Source organism: Gossypium hirsutum, chromosome D01, assembly GCF_007990345.1.
Source record: "Gossypium hirsutum isolate 1008001.06 chromosome D01, Gossypium_hirsutum_v2.1, whole genome shotgun sequence".
NCBI classification, from domain to species: domain Eukaryota; kingdom Viridiplantae; phylum Streptophyta; class Magnoliopsida; order Malvales; family Malvaceae; genus Gossypium; species Gossypium hirsutum.
The window spans coordinates 25,721,416-25,743,048 of record NC_053437.1 but is presented as its reverse complement, the minus strand read 5'-3'; the positions used below and the strand labels follow the sequence as shown (position 1 = coordinate 25,743,048).

Here is a 21,633-nt window from a genome sequence, read left to right as displayed (position 1 = left end):
TCGTGTTGTTCACCTCGTTTTCTTTTTTCCTTGAGGCTGACCTTTTGTTACTTTCTCCGATATCTATCTTTCCATATCTTATGGCGTTCTCAATCATCTCGCCATTCATGACTATATCTGAAAAACTCTTTGTGGCACTCCCTAACATGTGTGTGATGAATGAGGCTTTTAACGTGTTGATAAAGAGTATCGTGGTTTCCTTTTCTAGGAGCGGTGGCTAAATCTGGATGACAACCTCCCTTCATCGTGGTTTCCTTCATCTCTGTGCATATTGCCTAAAACTCTCACTAGGCTTTTTCTCCATGTTTTGTAAAGTAATTCTATTAGGAGTCATATCTGTGACATGACTATACTGCTTCATGAATGCTTGTGCTAGGTCCCTCCATGAACTAAACCTGGTACAGTTCAATTGGTTGTACCACTTGGATGTTGCCCCCACCAAGCTGTCCTGGAAGCAGTGTATTAGTAGCTGGTCATTGTTAACATATCCAGCCATTCGTCTGCAAAACATGGTAATGTGAGCTTCAGGGAAACTGGTTTTGTTGTACTTTTCAAATTCTGGCATTTTGAACTTGTACGGAAGAACTATATCTGGAACCAAGCTCAGATCTTTAGCGTCAATTCCCTGATGATTATCAACACTTTCCATCGCTTTGAATTTTTCCTCCAGCCATCTACACCTGTCCTCTAGCTGTTTTGGCAATTCTGCCTTAGTTTTTTCCTTTTCTGCCACCTTATCAAAATCGGGGATCACTGGGTTAGCTGCGTTATTTCCTGGATTTGAACTCGATCCAGTTTGAAAGTTCACTAGCATCGAAGCATCGGCTTGAGGCCTAATTGTGATGGATGGTCTCCGCGGGTGCATCTCAGCTTGGACCTGTACTTTAGGTGGAGTAAAACCTAGACGATATATTGGCTCATCATTATCCTCACTGGGGTTGGTCATGGGGCCTTTCCCTTTATCTATTCCCCCAGTCAATAATTGGGTCAACTGGGTCATAACGTTTTTTTGGGATTCTAGCATTTTGTCCGTTATTTCCTGTCGGATCTTAGCTATCTGCTCCTACATTTGCACTTGTAGCTGGTCTTGCATCTCCCTTTGCAATTGTTTGAGTTTTTCTAATCTTTGGTCCATGTCTTTTGTCTTGCTCGGGTACTGTAACAATGTTTGGTTGGTAAGTTTTTTGCCGGTTGCCAGATAAACTGAAATGATTTTAACTAATTAGGACATTTTGGTTGACTTTAATGCATCTGATGTAATGTAATGCAAATGTATGAAGTGAATGCAAAAAGGCGTCAATTTAAATTAAATTCCATTTAGAAAACTTTACCAGAAAACAAAAAATTCTTTACATAAAACAAATTACATATATGGCTTAGCCCTAACACTCAAGGCTTTAATTTTCCTAAGCAGCGAAGCTAACTCCTGCCCCCGGTCTGATTCCAGCTCGTACTTTACACTCAGTATATCAGCTTGTACTGCCAAAGTCTGTAAGTAATCTACTACCTCTCGAATCTGAGTCACAGCCTCACCCATAATGTGATCTCTGTTTCTGACTTGGTTCTGACAACAAAGGAACTGTTCTTTTTTACGCTCTTCACTGGTTTCAAGGAATTCAATCTGCATCTCATAGCTTTGTAATGCCATTTCTAATTCTTCCACTCTTCTTTTCATTTGCTCAATCTTGTCTAAACTCGCTCTTAGCTCCATTACAGAATTATGGTTTCGATACTAATAAAGAGTTTTCTCAAGTTCAGCCACTCTAGCTTTTAGCTCATCCTTTTCATTTCGGCTTTCTAACAAAATCTTCTCTAGGGTCTCATTTCGCATCTGGGCCTCCTGGAACTTCCTTTCCCATCTATCGTCCTTGATCTTTTCCTCTTGAATTTCCTGACACCACTGTTCTGAAGTTTTCCCCAACCCAGTAGCTTTCATCGAACAACGCAACCTTTTATTGTCTGTTTTCAAACTATCCAAATCTTCTTCAGCCTTATTCTTCCATTTTTCTTAATTTCTCGGTTTCTAATTTCTAAACATCCATGTCAAGTCTCAAATTTATCTTCTCTTCTTCCATTTGTTCTATCTTCTTTTCTAACTCAGCATTCCTTCTTTTAAAATCCTCTTTTATAACTTCTAACTCGGAGGGGACAACTTGCGGATGTTTTCGTGTCGGCTGACTGTCTCCCTGACATGGCCCAGAGATGTTATCATTAATCTATCTACCCCACCATTCGATATATTCAGGGGTCGTTATCAGACCTACTGTCAATCTCTTCATCCGCCGAGTCTGATTCCAGGCATTGGACATCTCTCGAATCTTCTTTTTATAACCATTGCCTTTATATGAAAATTCACATTGAACTAGTCCTTGAGTTACATGTACGAATTACCTTGACCTACACTGTCTTAGCACTAGCAACGGTGCATAGCCAACAGCTCCCCAAATCCCAAGTAGGGGGACCCAATCAAAATTACCACATCTATATAAGATCTCATCTGGAAGCATCCAAGAAGCTCTCCATTCGATATCCTCATCTTGAAGATTCTGAAGAATTTCCCTCCATTTTCCCTCCGAGATATCATCCCGCCTCGGTATAGCCACCATCTCCTTCAAAGGTGAATAATTTTCGGAGAAAACCCGATAAGAAACCATATCGACTTTCCAAAAGTGACTATGGAACCATGCTAAAAGGAGCTGTGCACATCCGATGAATCTACCCTCACCTGCTTTCCAACATTCGTTCAGCAGTCTAAAGGTTTCTACCAAAATTGTTGGGACTGGTGTAACCCTCTTATCTAGTCAGTCAAAAAGATCAGTGATTGCTTCATCAACATGTCCCAAGGCTTTGGGAAATACAACTAAACCGTAGACACTCAAGGCAAAGACAGCAACTTTCTTCTTCGCATATGGGTGTGCTAGAATTAGATCCCTCAAATTTTTCCAAGGAAAACATTTGCTGTCCCTTTTTTGCTTGATCTATGTTGCAATCCATTGCTCGCTCATCCCGGTGATATTTATCACTTTCTTCAAAAAGGTTGGGACATTGACAGCTCTCGAGTAAACTCTATCTGCTTGAATCCTCGAGCAACGAAGTAAAGCCATGTACTCCTCCACTGTAGGTACTAGATCACCTCCCCCAAAAGTGAAACAACTGTAAGCAGGATTCCAAAACTGGGCGAGGGCACGAAACAAGTGTTTGTCCACCTTTATGTCAAACAGATAAGGCTGATCTCCATAGCTAGAGTAAAAAAGCTGCTTGACCTCATAATTCCACTGATCCCAGATTTCCTTTAATTCCTGCAGACTATTCTGGGTTACACTAATATGAGTGAAGTCCCACAACTCTGATACATATCCTTCAGCCAAACTATCACATTTTCCCCGCTTTGTTGCCTCAGATCAGATTTGGACAGCCGCATTATCCTCCACTTTATCAAGAAATCCATTTTCCATGATAAGCTCTCTATCTAGTAATCGAATATGAACCGACGCCTTTTAGGATGAAATGCTATGTAGTCAAAATGCCATGCAATCAAAGCAAAATACACAAAAGTTAGTATCAGGTATAGAAACAGAATTCAACACAAGCAGGAAATAAAAAAGTACCTATTCAGGAATCTACTAGGGTTTGGTATAGTTCTACCTAAGGTAAGTTCCTAAAGTTTACTACATGAGGTTTTAGCTTTTAGAGCAAAGGCACCCGAACCAGCAGATTCCTCGATCCTCACCCATTATAGGCTCATATGGACTGAGTTCAGTTCAGGGGAACACATTTCCCTATGGCTGCACGGAGATGAAAATCTCACGAAGATATAGGTACGAATGTATTCCGAAAGTGGTCCACTATCCTGCACAGAGGTGAAAACCTCACGAAGGACTAGTTTTTCGCTTTCAATTAGAGGATAAAATCATCCAAATCATGTAATGCAATGCAAATACACTAACAGACTTAAACCAAGCAAGCATGCCATGATTAAAAAAAGGAATGCGAAGGAAAAATTGTAATTTAAAACAAAATTTGATTTTTCGACCATAAGACCAAAATTAATCAATTTATGGTTCGACTCTCTAACAAGTCCCCAGTGGAGTCGCCAAGCTGTTGAAACCACTTTTTGAAAACAAAAATTAGTTTTCGACTTAAAAAAATGAAAATTGAGAGTCGCCACCAATCTTTTATTGAAGTGTGATTGGATCACCTAAAAAAATGATTTTGGTCTGCGAGTTTTAGAAAAACGGGTTCGGGAGTCAGTTACGTACAAGGAAGGATTAGCACCCTCGTAATACCCAAAATTGGTACCGAATTAATTATTTAATGTCTTAAGGTCGAATGAAAAAGAAAAAAATGATTCTCCTTTAAAAAGATCTTTATTGAAATTTATTAATTTGAAAACTAAAAATATTTGGCCATCTTGGTTCAATGAGGAAATCGAAACCCCGTAAGTTGGAGCACAATTCTTCAAAGTTCCAAAGACGACGTATGAGTTTGTTTTTATTTTTAAAAAAAATCTCGTCTCGAGATAACAAAATATCATATCCAATGAGTTAGGACACAATGTTTCGAGGAATCCAAATTTCGAGTATTGCATTATTTTGAAAACCTTTAAATAAAATGATTTCAATACTTTAATTAAGCATAATCTTTTGAACAAAAACGATGGAATGATAAGGTATAATGCGAAAGGATAATTTGTAAGCCAAAATGCATACTAATGAACACAAATAATCAATCAATACAAACAAGCAATAAAATGTACATTCTCTCACATGTAAATATTAACACCAACATTTAAAAGCTAATGACCTAAAAGCCTATCACAAATAAAATGTAACTAATTTAAGATAGCTAAAAAATAAGTAGCATGAAAGAAAAGAAATTGGAAATTATCAATGTATATACACAAAGTTACACATATATATAAAAATTAAAAAGAAGTAATTAATGTGAAGACTTGAAATAGTTTAAAAGTAGAATTAAAAAATGGATAATAGTATCCTAGTAAATTTTAAAGTAGGAATTATAAGAAGAAAATAAAAATAAATAAAACCCAAAATAATACACATATATTAATCTAAATAGGTAGTACATATGAAATGAAACACTCAATATAAATAATATTATATATATAATAATATATGAAAAGTTGAAATGGGTAAAATATAATAAAGTAGATTTAAAAATAAATAAATAAATTATATATATAAGAATAAGTAAAAATATAATAATATGAAATCGATAATATATCATATATGTATGTACGTATAATATAAATTGTATATATACATATAAGATATTATTGTATAGGAAATTTATGGTATAAATCATTAGAACATAACAATATAAAAGAGAATTTAAAAAAAACTATGTTGTAAAATGAAACTATAAAAAGAAATTGTGTACAAATAATATTAAATTTACATAAAGATATATAAAATAATACATAATACATTTGAAACAATAATGCATGAAAACTTAAAATAATTATATATGATAAATTTAAAATAATAATATGCGATAAATTTAAACAATATTAATAATTTATTTAAAATAATTAAGCACAAATATAAAAAATAAAGTTAAATTTAAAAATTAAATATATCAAAAAATAATGAAATATAAATACTTAAATAAATTAAAAAATGAGCAAATTAAATCAAGCTAATAAGGATTAAAATGGTTTTAAAACAAAATCAGAAGAAAAAAAACGAAAATAAAATAAAATTGAAGGGCGAAAATGCAATGCGCGAGTAGCATGGGGGACTAATTTGGAAATATTCCCCATCCTCTCAAAACGCAGCGCTGCGATATGGTCTAAAATGAATTAAAAATAAAATGTCAGGCAAAAATTAAAAGAAATAAAAGGATTGATTTGGATACGATATAAAAGCGGGAGGATTGTTTGCGCAAATATCCCACTAAAGCAAAAACACGCGGATCCTTCCCCTGGATTGGGTCATCGCGCGGGTCAAGGGACCAAACGACGTCGTTTCTGCGCTTACCCTTTGGCCCAAAACGGCGCCGTTTTGGGTAAGCTATAAATACCAAAAAAAAAAATTAAATCCCCACTATTCCTTCATTTTTAAAAAAATAGAAGTTTTCTCTCAAATTCTCTCCCTCTCCCCAAAATCCGACTATGGCTTCGGCGTCGGACCACAGCGGCGGCCGCCGTCCGCGGTGGCCAAAAATTTTAAAAATATTTTTTTGTTTTTCAACCCCCGGCCTTAAAAACACTAATTTTCATCAGAATCGGCACCTCCTCCGCAATAAATGTATGTTTTTTACCCTTTGTATTTTCGGTTTATTTTTTAAAAGAAAAGAAAAGAAAAAAAAAAAATAAATAAGCTGAAAAATAAAATAAAATAACCACCTTTGAGAATGCCCGATATTTGAACTGATTTCTTTCCAATCTCTCTTGATTCATTCATGTGTCTTAAAATACATAAATTCGGGGCCTTTTTATAGCCTGAAATTTCCTATTTTCTCTACTTTTACACTGTTTGTGTTGTTGTTGGACTCTCCTAGTCCTTTTACAGATACGAACGTGGCGGCACGTGCGGGGAAGGCGGCGCGCGTGGAGGCTACCGTTGGGGTGCGACGGCTGCAGCTTGGCTGCTGCCTAGGGTTTTGTTTTTCTTTTGTTTTGGGTTAGGGTTAGCTTTTAGGTTGTTGGGCCTGTTTTTGGGTTTGGCAATTTGAGCTTGTTTCATTTATTTTAGTTTTAGTTTAAATTTGGTTTTATTATTTGTATATGGGCTGGGCAAATTTTGGGTTTGTACAGCTTTCACACTTTTTTTTTTGGGGTTTCTTTGCGCTCTGCATTTATAAAGGGAAAAAAAGAACCTTTATATCCTATACTTTGTGTTTTAAGTTTGGTCAAATTACGTTATTAGATTTTATACTTTGTGTAAGTTGTTAATTTAGTATTTATATTTTAATTTGGTTATTTTTAATCTCCTTACTTTTATAATCTTAAAATTTTAGTCATGACTAAATGATGGTTATTAAATTCATTAAGTTAAGATTTGTTATTTTCAAAATTTGATGTGTCAAATATATTATTACATGTGTAATGTCATGTTAGCTTACTATCTTTACATATTACTAAAAAAATAGTAAATAGATTTAATGATTGTCATTTACATTAAAATTGAAATTTTGAAAATAAAAATATATATATAACGGCTAAAAATTATCCAAGTGGAGAACATGAACTAAATATCTAATTTTACGCATAATACATTATTAATAATAGAATTTAATAGACATATTTAATTGCCACCGTTTGGTTAGGACTAGATTTCAAAATTTTAAAAGTACAATAACTAAAATTGATTAAATTAAAGTGCAAGTGATAAATCCATTACTTATACAAAGTATAAGGTCTGATAGAAAAATTTGACCTTTGAGTTTTAACTCGATGGAGCCCACAACAGACTAAGCAATGTGTGCCGGTGGGCCCAACACGTCAATTCACGAGGGACAAAAGGACCGTTGTAAACAGGCAAAATTTACCGGAAACGCCATTTCCCTCCAAAAACACAAATATTTTCATAAGAAAAAAAGATAAAAAAATAAAAATAGAGCTAAAAAATAGGGGTTGACGTGTACAACAGCAACACAATTCCCCATCCCATTTCCGTTATGGAGGGAATGCCTCACTGCTTTTAGGCTATCCCTTTGGTTGACCGAACGGGGTTTCCGCCTAGCAAAGAATTCTGAGCCAACGCACTCTCAAACAAACAAAGAAAAAAATGTCTCTGTTCTCACCTTTGCCTTCTCCTTATCTCCTTTTAATTTTCTTTTACATTTTCTTTTTTCCTCTTTTTCCACAAAGTACGTTCCTAATTAAAAATGTTTTTCTTTTTTGAGTTTTGAGTTTTGAAATTGTATTTGTTTGTTTAAAAATATTGTAGCATAATTAAAATTGATGCAGAGGCTGCTGATCATTTCCTTTTGTGAATTGTTTGGTATGTGATTTTCTGATTCTGAGTTATCAGAGTATCATGGCTACCAAAAGGGATGAACCATCTCTGATACAGCAGGTTTTCATCAACCTATTTCTTTTTTGCTTTTACTTGTGTTGAAGAGAAAGAACTATATTTTGTGTTTGTAACGGAGATTTTACTTTTTGTTTTTAATGTCATTAGAGAATACATAGCAAACGGGAAGAGCCGTCTCAATCCCAACTGGTTGTGCTCTCTCTCTCTCTTTCTTTTGAATTCGGTTAATTTCTATTCGTTTTTTTTAAGATTCTGGTGTCCAGAAACATGGAAAAATATACTCTGTGATTTAATGTATATTTTACGTTAATTTATATTTAATTTTCATGTTCAGAAAATGGCTAGCAGAAAGGAAGACTCGTCTCCAGCGCAACTGGTTTCGAGCAATCTCTCTCTCTCTCTCTCTCTCTCTCATTCTGTTAATTTTCTATTCGTTTTTAGAAGATTTTGGTGTTCAGAAACAGGGAAGAAATACATTGTGATTTAACGTATATTTTATGTTAATTTATTTTAATTTTCCTGTTCAGAAAATGGCTAGCAGAAAGGAAGAGCCGTCTCCAGCGCAACTGGTTTTAATCAATCACTCTCTCTTCTTTTTCGGCTTCTATTAATTTTCTATTCGTTTTTCGAAGATTTTGGTGTTTTGTAGATTTAGCGGAGATTTTACGTTAATTCCTTTTTTTTTCTTGCTTAGAAAATGGCTATCAAAAAGGAAGACCCTTCTGTATTACAACAGGCAGTTTTTTTTCTTTCCTTCTTTTCTTTTCTGGTTTACATTTTAGTTTTTATGAAGAAATTGGACTTCTTTGTTTTGTTTTTGATTGTTTGGGTGTAATGTTGTTTGCAGAGGATGGCTTCCAAAAGGGAAGATCGAGAGCCATCTCAAGGACATCAGGTGTAGATCAATCTTGCTTTCTTTTAGGAAAGGTTTTCAACCTTCAGGAGAAAACAAAACCTAAACTCTAATTTTTAAAGTTTGACTATGGGTTGAAAATCAATATTTTTTTTCTTAGGGAGATGTTGCAGCAGCTGCTGCTCCAGGCTCACTGGAGTATCAGAACTCTCGGTCCGGAAATACGGTAAACCACTCTCTCTCCTCTATGAACTGTTTAATTAATGTTCTGAATTTAGAATTGTTGATTGAGAGTTGTAGGTGAGCATTCGTTCCCTAAATTACCATGCGGTAATCTTTGCCATCACTAAGATCATGTCGACAATTATCTTTGTTCATCACTCGACAACATCTTATGTGCTTGGGCATTGGGAGATGTCAACTAAACGCTTTGAACCATTTCATGGAAGGATTGCCTGTATATAAGCTATTCTCTGTTTATTATCAAGTAGATTGCAACTATTTTTTTGTTGCGCAGTATATTTTAGCTTTTAATAACCATAAGTTTAAACCTAGACTTTTAAGCGGCCATTAGGAACTTTGATGCTAGAGAATGAATTGTCCTCTTTATTTTAAGTGTTTGCTAGATTTAATCTTCCCGACCTGCATTCCCTGTTTCTTAAACATGTAGTTTTTAAAATTATTAAAGTTAGTGCATTTTAAGGTTTTTAAACTTTCTCGCAGGTTTTAAAGAGTGGGCCACTTTTTTTATCATCCAAAGGTTTGTTAACTTTGCTTTTGCAATTAAATTCAGTTCTTCGTTTGCCATTCATCTTACACTTTTGTGAAGCAATTTTTACTTTTACTAGAAAATACGCATTATGTTGAAATCAAGGTTTCAGGACAATAGCTTGGATTCTTACGAATTATTATTTCTTTCTTTTTCCTGTTTCTCTTTGATTAAAGGAATTGGGTGGACGTCATGGAAGAAAAGATGGTTTATTTTGACACATACTTCGTTGGTTTTCTTTAGAAGCGACCCTGTAAGTTCTTTTACTCTGGCAGTGCCGGTCTCAACTCTCAACATGGATGTTTGTGCTTGCTTATCCATTTTTTTACATCATTTGTTGCTCTTTTCTTGGCACAACAATTGAATTATTGTAAGGATACAGTAAAAGATAAAGAGATCTGCTGTTTTTTTTTACTCTACTAGGTTTTAAGATCATCGAGATGATATTAATTTGCTATGATTATCTTTTATTTGCACTACTCTGTCAATTAGCACATCTGGTTTTGAGTTTCATGTCCTCTGCTATGAACAATAATTAGTGGCTAGAATATGAAACTTTCGTGTTTATTTCATGCTGCGCGTTTCGTCGGTGATGTTGCAGTTTTTAGTTTGTTTTTGGACAGACTAAATAAGCTCTGGAAACTCTCAAGCTAGATTAAACATAAAGAAATTGGGAAATATGACCTCAAAATTAAATCATTATTGATGCTCTAAATTAATGAAGTTTACCTCTAAAATAGTGAAGGAGATTTAAAAAAAAAAGTTTATACTCATATTAATCATTTTTAATCAGAATAAATAATTACAAATATTAAACTAAACAACTATCTCAATAAATATCTCAACTCAAAGTAACTCATTAACTAATCATGATAAATTTGATTGAAAACCCACATATGAATTATAGATTGTAGGACTCGAAGCTAATAGTTCAAAGTTAAACTTTACTGGTAATTTTACCCCACATAAATTAATGGAACTTAGTTATAAACTTATCAAGTAGGATTGCGTGCTAAGTTAGTGGAACCTATTGGTAATTTTACAAACGTACATTTTTAGTGTACTAGAAAATTGATTGTTATTAAACACTGCTTATTTGATAGTTATGGTATTTCAGTTAATATATCATTTCACTTGCCAATTCTTCTTTGGTTCACCAGCAAATTGAGCCTAAAAATGAAAGATGGAAATGATTAGGTTGGCCCTAATTTATAATTGGGTTAGACTTTATTTAGATGCACTATTCTGCAATGTGTGACATTCGAAAGCTTCACCTTGAAGAATAATACAATGAAATGATGCTTTGGTTGAGGAAAGGACTTAGGCTTCGATTTGGAGAAGAACTTCAGTATGCAGTCTCTGAATCAAAAAAGGAAATAAAGTCTAGAAGTGTTGATATTTATTGGTTAGATGTTATTATCCTGATGGTAACCTGTTCTCTTGTCTCCACATTCCCATGCACTACTCAATTTCTCTCTCTCTCTCTTGCTGCATTTTGTATGTATAAGGTTTTAGAAGATTAATCTACTTTTGTTTTACTTCTCAGAATGCCGTTTCTCAGAAGGGGAATGAAGTGAACTTAACTCTTGGCGGTATTGATCTCAACAATTCAGGCAGGTTGGCTTGCATATCTGAAAGATTACCAATTCTTGGTCTCTTCTTCAAGTTGCAAATATCTTTAAAGTTGGAATTACTAACTTGTGGTGCCTTTCAACATTTCTAGTGTGATTGTCAAAGCTGATAAAAAACTTATAACAGTACAGTTTCAAGATGGCCGCGATGGACGAACCTTCACACTCAAGGTTCTTCCTCCCATTCTTCATCTATAATTTCTCTTTGATTCTTTTTTTACTATTTTAACTCAACTGTTTATTTGAGTGGTTTGTCAGATTCATGGCCCTTTAGTTTTACATTTCCTTAGCTTGATAAATAGTTGTGAGCTTTCTGTTTGAACAGCACATATCATGATTCTGCCAGAACAGTAAAAGGACATTCTTGCATGTAAAAATGACCAAATGAATCTGACCAACACTGAGCTCTAATGAAAGCAGAAGACCTTGTTCTGAGTGACCAACGCTTGCATGTGATCAGAATGCCATGAACATGAAATTTTTATCTTTATAGAAGTTTTATTTAACTCTGTCACTTAATACCCTACAGATAGCATTTTTTTTATCCTGTGAAACCCATTATTACGAACTGCTTTAGCAAGATCACTCGTTTTAAAGAAACAGTAAGATGTTCGGAAATTAATAACTTAGCTTTAGAATTTGGTCCATTCAAATGTTCAAATAAATTGTTATTATCTTTTAAATTGTTTTTTTAAATATTATTTTACCATATTTTTGAATTACTAGTTTGAATTTCTAAATTTCAATTTATTTTTATCTCTTAATAGAGACTTTGATGAATAAATCAATGGAGCTATTTCATAAGCCTCTCATTACTTCAATTTTATATGAGTATTCTGTCTAACAACTTAGTTCTCAATCTTGGCCCAAACATGTTTTGTTACTCCTTTGCTCAAACGAGCATATTTTTTTATCTTCATATGACTCCAATACTTTTTCAGCTGAAACAATGCCAATTCTTATTCACCAAAGCTGACAAATCGGCTCCTATATACCAGTTCCAAGAGGCCAGGTTTGTGCCCGGCTTTCTTGGCAGCCGGTCGAGGGACTTTGTTTAATGGATGTCAAACCATGTATTGGATAAACCAACTGCAGCTCCATAACTCACAATATTACTTCACAATCAGCAGCCTCCAATATCACAATATTCTCGATCTTGTTGACGTAACTCATAACAAGGGCCCATTATCATAGCACCCTCAGTCGGAAAATCCCCCTATTTTTTCATCAACTGTTTGTGCTTTTTAGTCATCATCAATCCAAGATTGTTTCTCTATTGACCATCAGTCTTGCAGGAGCATAATAGCTTTGTTTTAGTATTTTAAACATTCAAATATTAAAAAAAACTGTTGTCTTAATTTTAAATTATTTTTGAATTATTATTATTTTTTATATTTTTGAATTAGTAGTTTGAATGTCTATGTAACTATCTATCTTTACCTTTATCAATAAATCAATGGAGCTATTTCATAAGCCTCTCTTTACTTCAATAGATAGAAATTAGATGACATGATGATTGCTTTTGTTGATGTTCCAGGCTGAAACATTGGACGATTTGTTTGAGTGGAAAGCTGCACTTGAGAATGCTTTGTCTCAAGCACCAAGTTCTGCTAATGCGATGGGACAAAATGGCATTTTTAGGAATGATCAATCAGAGGAAGTTGATGCTTCTAGGGAACCAGGTATTCTGCAGCCTCTTTTTCTGAGTTTTGTGCAACTTTGAACTGATACACACACATGCATATATATATATGTGAGGAGAGCTATCAGTTCATTCGAACAATGTAAATTATCAGAAGAATTCAAGCATGTTAGTACTTTTGATCCTTGGCTGTCAGTTATTTCTATCCTTGTTTAACCGTATGCTCCTTTTCTTCTAGTTTTCATTTATCTCTTTCTGTTGTGTTTTTTCACAAGCCTGTCAAGTTTTTAACTTGATTTTCTTTCATTTGAGATATTGATGCTCTTCTCTGTTTATTCGTTAGCAAATGATAAACCGCCTGTGAGATCTACAGTCATAGGCAGACCAGTTTTACTTGCCCTGGAAGACGTTGACGGAGCTCCAACATTTTTGGAGAAGGCCCTTAAATTTATTGAAGAGCATGGTGAGTTTTTCTTTTCTTTTAATTGCTACAATTGCATTTAAGTAATATTCTAAATTTCTAATTCCCTATACTGTATAACTGTCTATGTATATATAATCATGTTAAAATAACTTAACAGGTGTCAGAGTAGAAGGGATCTTACGACAAGCTGCAGATGTTGAAGATGTTAAGCGTCGAATTCAGGAATATGAACAGGGTTTGTTCAGACACATTCTCCTTGACTATATTCTATATTCATTTTTTTTACACATTCTCCTTGACTATATTCTATATTCATTTTTTTTAACATTGGTTACGGATATCATAGGTTATGTTCTTTTCTTACAATTTCTTTGGATTTACACATTCAATATTTAATGTTCGGCTGTAAACAATGCTGTCAAGGGTAGCTTTGTAAAAAGTAAAATATATATACTTGTAGTTCATCTATTCTCTGTTCAGCCTTCCAACTCTTTTAGGCCATGCTTTTTAATGCAGGAAAAACTGAGTTTTCTTCCGAGGAGGATGCACATGTCATTGGTGATTGTGTCAAGGTATGCTATATTGGTTTCCAGAAGATTGTTTCATTTAAATTGCAACATATACTGCTCCTGCTACTTTTTTTTCTAATTTCCTTAATGCCATTTTCCAGTATATCCTCAGAGAGTTGCCATCATCTCCTGTTCCTGCATCATGCTGCAATGCGTTACTAGAAGCATGCCGTAAGTCTTTTGTTCAACTGTTCTTTGTTTAACAAATTCAGTTGATAACATGCTTCACAGTAATTGGATTCTTGATGCCTCTAATTCCAAAGGGAAGTATACGTTGGATAATCATTATTCTTTATTTTTATTCTGTTATTGGACATCTTACAATGATTAGGAACTCAACGTGGTTCTAGAGTCAATGCTATGCGTTTGGCAGTATTGGACACGTTTCCTGAACCAAACCGTCGCTTGCTACAGAGGTAATTGATTCATCATTGTCACTCTTTGCCCTGTTGTGGCTTTATCCGTATTTTACTTGTCTTGCTCCTTTATTTCAGAATTCTAATGATGATGCAAGTTGTAGCTTCTCACAAAAATGAAAACCTAATGAGCACTTCAGCCGTGGCGGCATGCATGGCACCCTTACTTCTTCGACCCCTTCTAGCTGGTGATTGTGAGATTGAAACCGATTTTGATGTGGGTGGTGATGGTTCTATGCAATTGCTACAAGCCGCTGCTGCAGCTAATCATGCTCAAGCCATTGTTATAACACTATTGGAAGAGTATAATCAAATATTTGGGGTGAGCCCCAATTATTTCTTCTTTTTCACTAAACTTTCAATATGGCTTTCTGTAGTCGCTATAAAGACAAGTATGTACACTATTGATCTGTTTTATTTTCTATTTGTTCTTCTTGAGCAAACATGATCACTAAGTCAAAGTTGTTTCTTTTTCCCAATATTCTTAAAAACATAAAAAAGATGAGTCTTGTTCATATTCCAAATTTTTATTACTTTGGTTTGGATTTGGTTTTTACATTGTAGTTACGAGATCAGAATTTTGTTGGCAGGAAGGTTCTATTTCCTCTGATTTATACTCTGATTCAGAAGAGAGTGGCAGTGAAAGTGAGGAGGCAGCTGAAGATGATAGTGAGCCCTATGACGAAGATGAATCTTATGAAGACGATGAATGCGATGATGAAACAGAAGGCTCTGATGTATCCAATGATAATGATGAGGAGGATGGTGACGATGATGATGATGATGATGATGATGATGATGCACCAAGTGAAACAGGCAGTGAAAGTGGTCACTCTGTTACCAGTGATGTGGATGTTGATAAGGTCTGTTCCTCTACTGTCTTCAAATGGAATTTACATTTTATTATAGTTTATAAAATTTAAAAAGGGTGGAAACAATAAATTTAATATGGATTTTGGAACAGCTAAAAGATTTCTGTTGGTAAACTCAGAAAAGAACAGAGCATCAAATTGCAGCTGTAAATTGCTACAGAAATCAAAAGATGAAGGTGGAGAAGACTAACTTCAGAAAATGAATTGCTGACAATTTTTTTGACATCATCTTTTTACAAAGCTTTACAATATATATATATATGTGTTTGGTTACAGCCACATAATTAGCAAAAAGATATCTAATATTAAACAAAATAGCACATGTCGCATAATTTACAACTCATTACATCATAAGAAACTACCAAATACAAATAACTCAAAATATCTAAAAAGCATCTACTAAATCTTGGAGTTTTAAAAAAATTCTAAGTTCCTAAGACTCCTTAAGATTTTTTCTTGAAACTTTTCCAACATCGTTTGAAACTCGAACTTGTTCTTGGAAAGTGCTTTGGTTAGAGCTTGTCATCAATCTCGAAGTCAGGATTAACTTTGCAAAGATCCCTTACATTGCTAATAGTCGAAATCAATAGGGGGTCATAGACCACAAATTTATTCTCATTTATCAACACCATTGAATAAATCTTTTCAAACTTCTCCCCAACATGAATATTTCAAAATAACCCAGAAAGTTTAGACCCATTAAACTTTTCCAATATGAGTTAAAGGTTCTTTGGATTGGGTATAATCGGTTTTTTATATGAATTTAGGAGGGGTTAATTAATAAGACAAGGAAGTGAAGTTGGTTGTGAGTTGTGGTTACCATGGTTTTTGTCGAGATGGGTTTAGAAGGGTTTGAGGCATAGTACAAGGAAGAGAGATTGGCAAAGACTGTTGTTTGGTTTTTTCGGTTAAAGGATCTACCTTCGTGTATACCAGAGTTACTAACCTGTTTACCAGCAATTATTTTATCCACTCCTTTACGCATTTGATCAAACAGTTGGGTTTTGGTATTAGCAATACTTCGTGAACATGCTGCAATGTACAATCTAATATATCATCCTTTTTTGTTTGTATATGCTCAAGCTTCTTGTGTATTCCTGTGTGCCATTTTGCGGGTCATTGTTCTACCATAGCCAGGGATCGTTGGCTTTAATGCCAAATTGTTACAATCTATGTAATTGATAGTTCTACTCATGAAAGGAGATTGAAACCTTTAAGATCATCAAGGGGAGACTGAAATTTTAGGACTCGTTAAAAGGAGACCCGAAGCTCTTTAGGGTTTTTTATAGAAATTCTACTTAAGTTTTATTATTTCATACATCCTTTTAAATAAGGACTAGTCTTATTACATAAATAGAAAACCTATTCTAAGGAAAATAAATCAACAACAATAAAAACATAATCAATAAACCTAAGGAAAGGAATAAAAATGTACTCTTAGCTTTAATTAAAGAACCCAAATTAAACTGCCTTTCCTAACATAGATTCGGCCTGTAACATGCATGCTGTTACATTCTTTGGTCCTCGGGTAGATTTTGAGTATTCTTTCTGTTTCTTTTGTAAAGGTGAAAAGAGCAATAAATCAGTAATAAAAATTAATGCACCGAGTATAAAATTGCAGGATTCTGATTCTTCGAGCTCAAGTTCTGAGTCCTCTGAAACTGGTCATGATGTAAAAGCCACCAAGAGGCTTTCAAGTTCAATTCACAACCCATCGTCAGGAAATGATGGTTCAGAGAGGAGCAAGGGTAATCAAAGTAAAAGTACAGCAACATTGACCAAGAAGTCTGCTGAGCTATCAAAAGGTGTTCATGGTCCAACCAATGTGGAGGATAGGTTAGCTCATCATGCTCAAATCCCAAGCAGCCAGCAATCCGCAGCTGCTGCACACAGAGCTAGGCGTAATGCTGTTTGGGGACGTACTTCTGTAAGTGTTTGTTTTCTGCATTTATGATGTGTTATGCTTTTGGCCAGGTTCGTTTGACTTGCCTCGTTAGCTAACAAGTATTTCCAAGAATGAATTTGAGTATTTGGGAGTTACCTTAGATTAATCAACTTATAATGAACCAAAAAAGAAAAAAAAACTTATAGCTGCTCAAATTGGTCAATATGTTTATAGTCATGCATTTACTAATTATTAATTTCTTGGGTTTGCTTCTTCAGGCAAGGAAGAACCTTTCTATGGAATCCATTGATTATCCATTTGGAGAAGAGTAAGCAATGTTCCCATGATCTGTATGTAAAAGCCCTGTATAAATTTGCCTGCAACGACTTGTTTTCCTGGTTATTTTTCATATACCTTACAAAGACACAATACCAACTAAAATTTGCAAGCATCTTTTAAAGTATTCTTTCAAGCTTAGGATGATGGAATCTATCCTTCACATAACATAATTTACATGGCTAAAAGTGAAATAACAAAAATATTAGAGTCAGACCTTTTATATTGATAACAGCTCTATTTTCTTTTTTGTATTTATCAATTTGGCCTTATTTTAGGTTTGAAATTGAGACAGTTGAGGATGAAAAATCTGACTTGCAAAACAGACTCAGAGAAGAGGTTCTGCTATCTATCCACCTTTCGAAAACTTATTATTATTATCTTGACTTGTATGGAAACTTTTCATGACAAAGTCATCTTTCTAATACAGATTGAAGGTAATACCAAACTCGAAGCCAGTGTGGAAAAACGAAAGAAGACATTGCAAGGGCGTCAGCTATGTCTTGAGAAAGAAGTACGTTTGTAATGTGAAGCTCTTTTGGTTTGTTTTTTGCAATATATGGAGTTTAATATTTGTATTTGCTTTATAAATTAACCGGCGTGAATCTTGATTGTTGCTCTTGATTGTACTTAATAGGTAGCAATATTAAAGGAAGAGTTGCAAAGGGAGAGAGATAAGAGGACAGCTCTGGAATCCGTTCTTAACTCATCTCAAGAACAACCCACAGTTCTCCCAGCTAAGATTGACGAAAAGGTATACGATGGCCTGACTCTGATTTAAGTAATCCACCTAACCTTTAACTTGCATCAAATTTTAACTTGCGACTATTATGAAGACAAAGGCAGATCTCAATGACATAGCTCTAGCAGAGGCAGATATAATCAAATTGAAAAAGAAGGTTGAAGATCTGGAGATGCAGCTTAATCAACAGCTTGAGAAAAAATCTGCTTACATGAATGATTCATGCAGACAACGTCAACCAAATCATCATGCAAAAAAGTAAGCTTTCAGTTGGTTCTATCACAATGTCATATTTTTTGGGGTATATGTAGCAAAACATTTCTTCTTTTTGTCTCTTTGGTGATAAATACTTGTCATCCTTGTAGTGATTGGAATTGTTTAAACTTTAAAGTTAAATACATCTGGAGTTGTTTGACATATTTTTTACAATTCACATACTCATCTGGAGTAGTTTTAACTTTTTTTAAAACTATATTTATGCTGCTTTTACACTTTATACAGAGAGGATAAGCCAAAGGGTAGTGGAGCTGTTGTTAAAGGGTCAGGAAGCAAGGTAAACTCACATTCATTTGAGACAGCATGTAGTACTGTAGTTTACTAGAAAACGAATGGAATTGATCCTGTTGTTTTACTTTGATGATTGTATTCCATTTTCTCCAAAATCCAAATAACTCTACCTATTTATTGAACTTTTGAGTGTTTGCCTTTTTTAGTATGGAAATAGTATTAGTTAGCAAAATCAGCTTTACTTAAAGTCATCTGAGCATAAATTCCAATGAATGGTCAAATGGGGGATAAGCCACTACTCTGTCAGTGCATAAACCTTAGTTGTTGCTTATGGATGTATGAAGATTCTTGATGCACTCACCTCAAGAGAACTTGTGATTGTGAAAGTTGATGTGCAAAGTTGAAGAGAAAATTGGACAGGCTCCGAGGGATGTGATCAGTTATATGGTTGAATTTAATATACCTACTGCTTTATAGTTATAAATTTCTTTTAATAGTTGTGAACTTTGTGATATCATCAAAATATGCCTCATACTTTGGGGCTTTCCTTTATAAGCATTTAAGCTTAGCTGTGTTATCCGGGTATTTGTTTTAAACAAAATTCTCTGAACCAAGAATCTGTTTCAGCAGGATACATATGTGGACAAAGCAGAGTTTGAGAAAGGGAGGAAGCAGGAATCATCTTCGGAAAATAAACAACCACCTCCGAACCAACAGGTAGATCATTCAGAAAATAAAAGAAACCGTATGAATGAAGCAGAGACAGATTCAAAGAAATCCCATGCTTCGAGTAATCCCAAGAAGTTAGCTAAAAGGGGTGAGGTATGTTTTACTTCTTTTGGTACAATTTGGTAATGTGATTGTTATTTAGGGAGTCGATTCACAACTTCAGCACTTACAAAACTGATTACTCGGTTTAACTTCCCATAGGAACAGCGAAGCCAGACTGCAAATGAAAGTCCAGAAAATGAGAAAGGCCGTGGTTCAAGTCAAGTTGTTGCAAGCTCAGACAAAGGCAAAGGAATAGAACATGTCCGAACTGCTCGAAATCGAGAAAAACGTAGAGGACCGGACAGTAGCCAATAACCCTAAAGATAAGATCCACACTTAAAAAACACCCCAAGGCAAATAAACCCATTTTCTAAGCAAGGGATGATTTGAAGGCCATGATGTCCTAAAATTCTCAAGAATTAGGAGGTAAGTCAGTTGTTAGTGTTGCTCCAAATGGTGGTACTGGTTTTATGCATAATCTTCAAATCATTTTTCTGCATTGGACATTGCTTATATCCTTGATCCCCCTTAGGCTGTTGATGGTGCTCTGATTCCACCAAGAGGGGTAGGCTATTTTGCAAGGCGCGACTGATTTCGATTCCCGTACTAAAGGACGAGAGACTGATAAAACACCCTTTACTGCAGATGCAAAAAAGACAATTATTATGTCCTTAGATTTAAGCTGAATAAGTCACAATCTTGGCGACTGGTTTTTGTTGCCAGAGAAACCTGATAGGATTGATTGTTATTTGTATAGCAACTATAATGCGACCGTTTCTAATTTAACATTTTCTTGGTTTATAAAATATCGGTTGATGTCTTGAGAGTTGAGCCCAAGTGAGAATTCTCTACCATCACTTTCTTTATATGGGTCTCATTCTTTCTGATGAATGAAAATTAATCACCTCTTACATATATACCCAGAAAAGAAAAGACTGTTATGAATATATATATATTAAAGAAGCAATATTTTTAATCAACAACTATTTTAAAAAATTATAAAGTATAAATTAAAAGAAAGGAGCAGTTTTGTGAGAATTCATATATCTTTGACAAAATAAAGCCACCAATCACTTTGCTAATTAATCGTTAGCATTATTTTCGGTACGAGGAATTCCATTCATTCGAATATCTGGGAATCTAACGGCAACGACATGTTCGACATGAGAAAGTAAAGCAAGCAATTTGCATATGTAAAACTGAAACTATCAGAGACTGGACAGTAGTATAATTACCATCAAGATTAATTAAAATTTGCCTTGAGACGCCGTCGTTAACATGTTGCTATAGGTTAACTCTAATATGATCCTGTAGTGAATTAGGAGTTTTTTTTTTGTTTTTTTTTTGGGGGGGGGGGGCGGGGGTTACTCCCAAAGAAGACATCTAGTTCCGTAATAAACTCAAAAAACATCTCAATCCAATCAATGCAACAAGAGACCGCACCTCGTAAACACAATGTCGCTAGGAAAACTTACTAGTGAAGAAGACCGACTTTCGCAGCTCATAATCTTCTTGAATGGCCTTCATGATTTGTTTGGCAGGGGAAACTCTTGCAAGTAAATAAAGAACTAATTATACTAAAATTTGATTATATGTAAACTTGGATGTACATAAAAAATAGGCATAGTCGCTTTGGCCGAGTGGTTAAGGCGTGTACCTGCTAAGTACATGGGGTTTCCCCGCGAGAGTTCGAATCTCTCAGGCGACGTTTTTTTTTAATTTTCCGGTCGGATAACCTCAATTTCATTAACCACCTTCCAAACTAGAATTTTAAGGCCATAAGGTACTGCTACTTTAATGAAACGATATATATTCAGCTGGCTAAGCTCAAAAATTGGACTTCGATTCTTACAAATTTTCTGTGCTGATTAATGAAGAACCTTTGTGATTGAATAATTTATTCCCAAGCTACTCATAGGATAACAATACAACAACCAGACAGGTCCTCCTGTTCAAGGTCTTGTGTTTTTCTAGTTTACATGTATAGCGATGGAGTAGTGGGTTTGTTGTCAAGTTGGAAAAACTAGTCTTGTATAGCCATTTATATACTACTGTTCTATATTTGCGCACTGAAAAATAGTCAAACTAGTAAATAGTTCAAAAGTTTTTTTATTATATCGTTATGAGTATGGTTTTAGCTTCTTTATTTTTATTTTTATAATGTTATTTAATAAATTGAATTTGATAATTTTTATTACTGTTAAATGATAACATGA

At 34.6% G+C, this 21,633-nt stretch overlaps 1 protein-coding gene and 1 non-coding gene across 9 annotated transcripts; both read left to right on the top strand.

The window, feature by feature from the left end:
* Positions 1-7,629: 7,629 nt before the first annotated feature.
* LOC107920961 (rho GTPase-activating protein REN1) lies at positions 7,630-20,223 on the top strand. Of its 8 annotated transcripts, none has more exons than XM_041086460.1 (30): positions 7,630-7,753; positions 7,914-8,042; positions 8,148-8,189; positions 8,335-8,376; positions 8,528-8,569; positions 8,695-8,736; positions 8,848-8,895; positions 9,014-9,079; positions 9,577-9,613; positions 9,799-9,875; positions 11,169-11,239; positions 11,346-11,424; positions 12,791-12,935; positions 13,239-13,358; positions 13,477-13,554; positions 13,836-13,891; positions 13,990-14,059; positions 14,220-14,304; positions 14,383-14,626; positions 14,895-15,167; positions 16,798-17,103; positions 17,340-17,389; positions 17,676-17,736; positions 17,828-17,911; positions 18,035-18,151; positions 18,234-18,397; positions 18,641-18,692; positions 19,274-19,468; positions 19,577-19,843; positions 19,950-20,223. In XM_041086460.1, the coding sequence occupies exons 2-29, from the start codon at positions 8,004-8,006 to the stop codon at positions 19,730-19,732; spliced, it is 2,841 nt and encodes a 946-aa protein (XP_040942394.1). In that variant the 5' UTR covers positions 7,630-7,753; positions 7,914-8,003; the 3' UTR covers positions 19,733-19,843; positions 19,950-20,223. The 8 variants fall into 8 exon arrangements, with proteins under 8 accessions (XP_040942394.1, XP_040942396.1, XP_040942397.1 ...); XM_041086462.1 differs by having other exon boundaries at positions 7,647-7,753; positions 7,934-8,042; XM_041086463.1 differs by having other exon boundaries at positions 7,648-7,753; positions 7,934-8,042; positions 19,277-19,468.
* An 820-nt stretch (positions 20,224-21,043) lies between these two features.
* Positions 21,044-21,125, top strand: TRNAS-GCU (transfer RNA serine (anticodon GCU)). Its single transcript has one exon. It is a non-coding gene; the product is annotated as a tRNA-Ser (tRNA).
* Positions 21,126-21,633: the final 508 nt, after the last annotated feature.

Bases quoted from the DNA above. Each gene is read 5' to 3' on its own strand.
- LOC107920961 (XM_041086460.1), top strand. From the start codon at position 8,004: ATGGCTACCAAAAGGGATGAACCATCTCTGATACAGCAG. The intron at 15,168-16,797 runs GTCTGTTCCTCT...ATAAAATTGCAG, and splicing joins GTGATGTGGATGTTGATAAG to GATTCTGATTCTTCGAGCTC. The intron at 17,390-17,675 runs GTAAGCAATGTT...GCCTTATTTTAG, and splicing joins GATTATCCATTTGGAGAAGA to GTTTGAAATTGAGACAGTTG.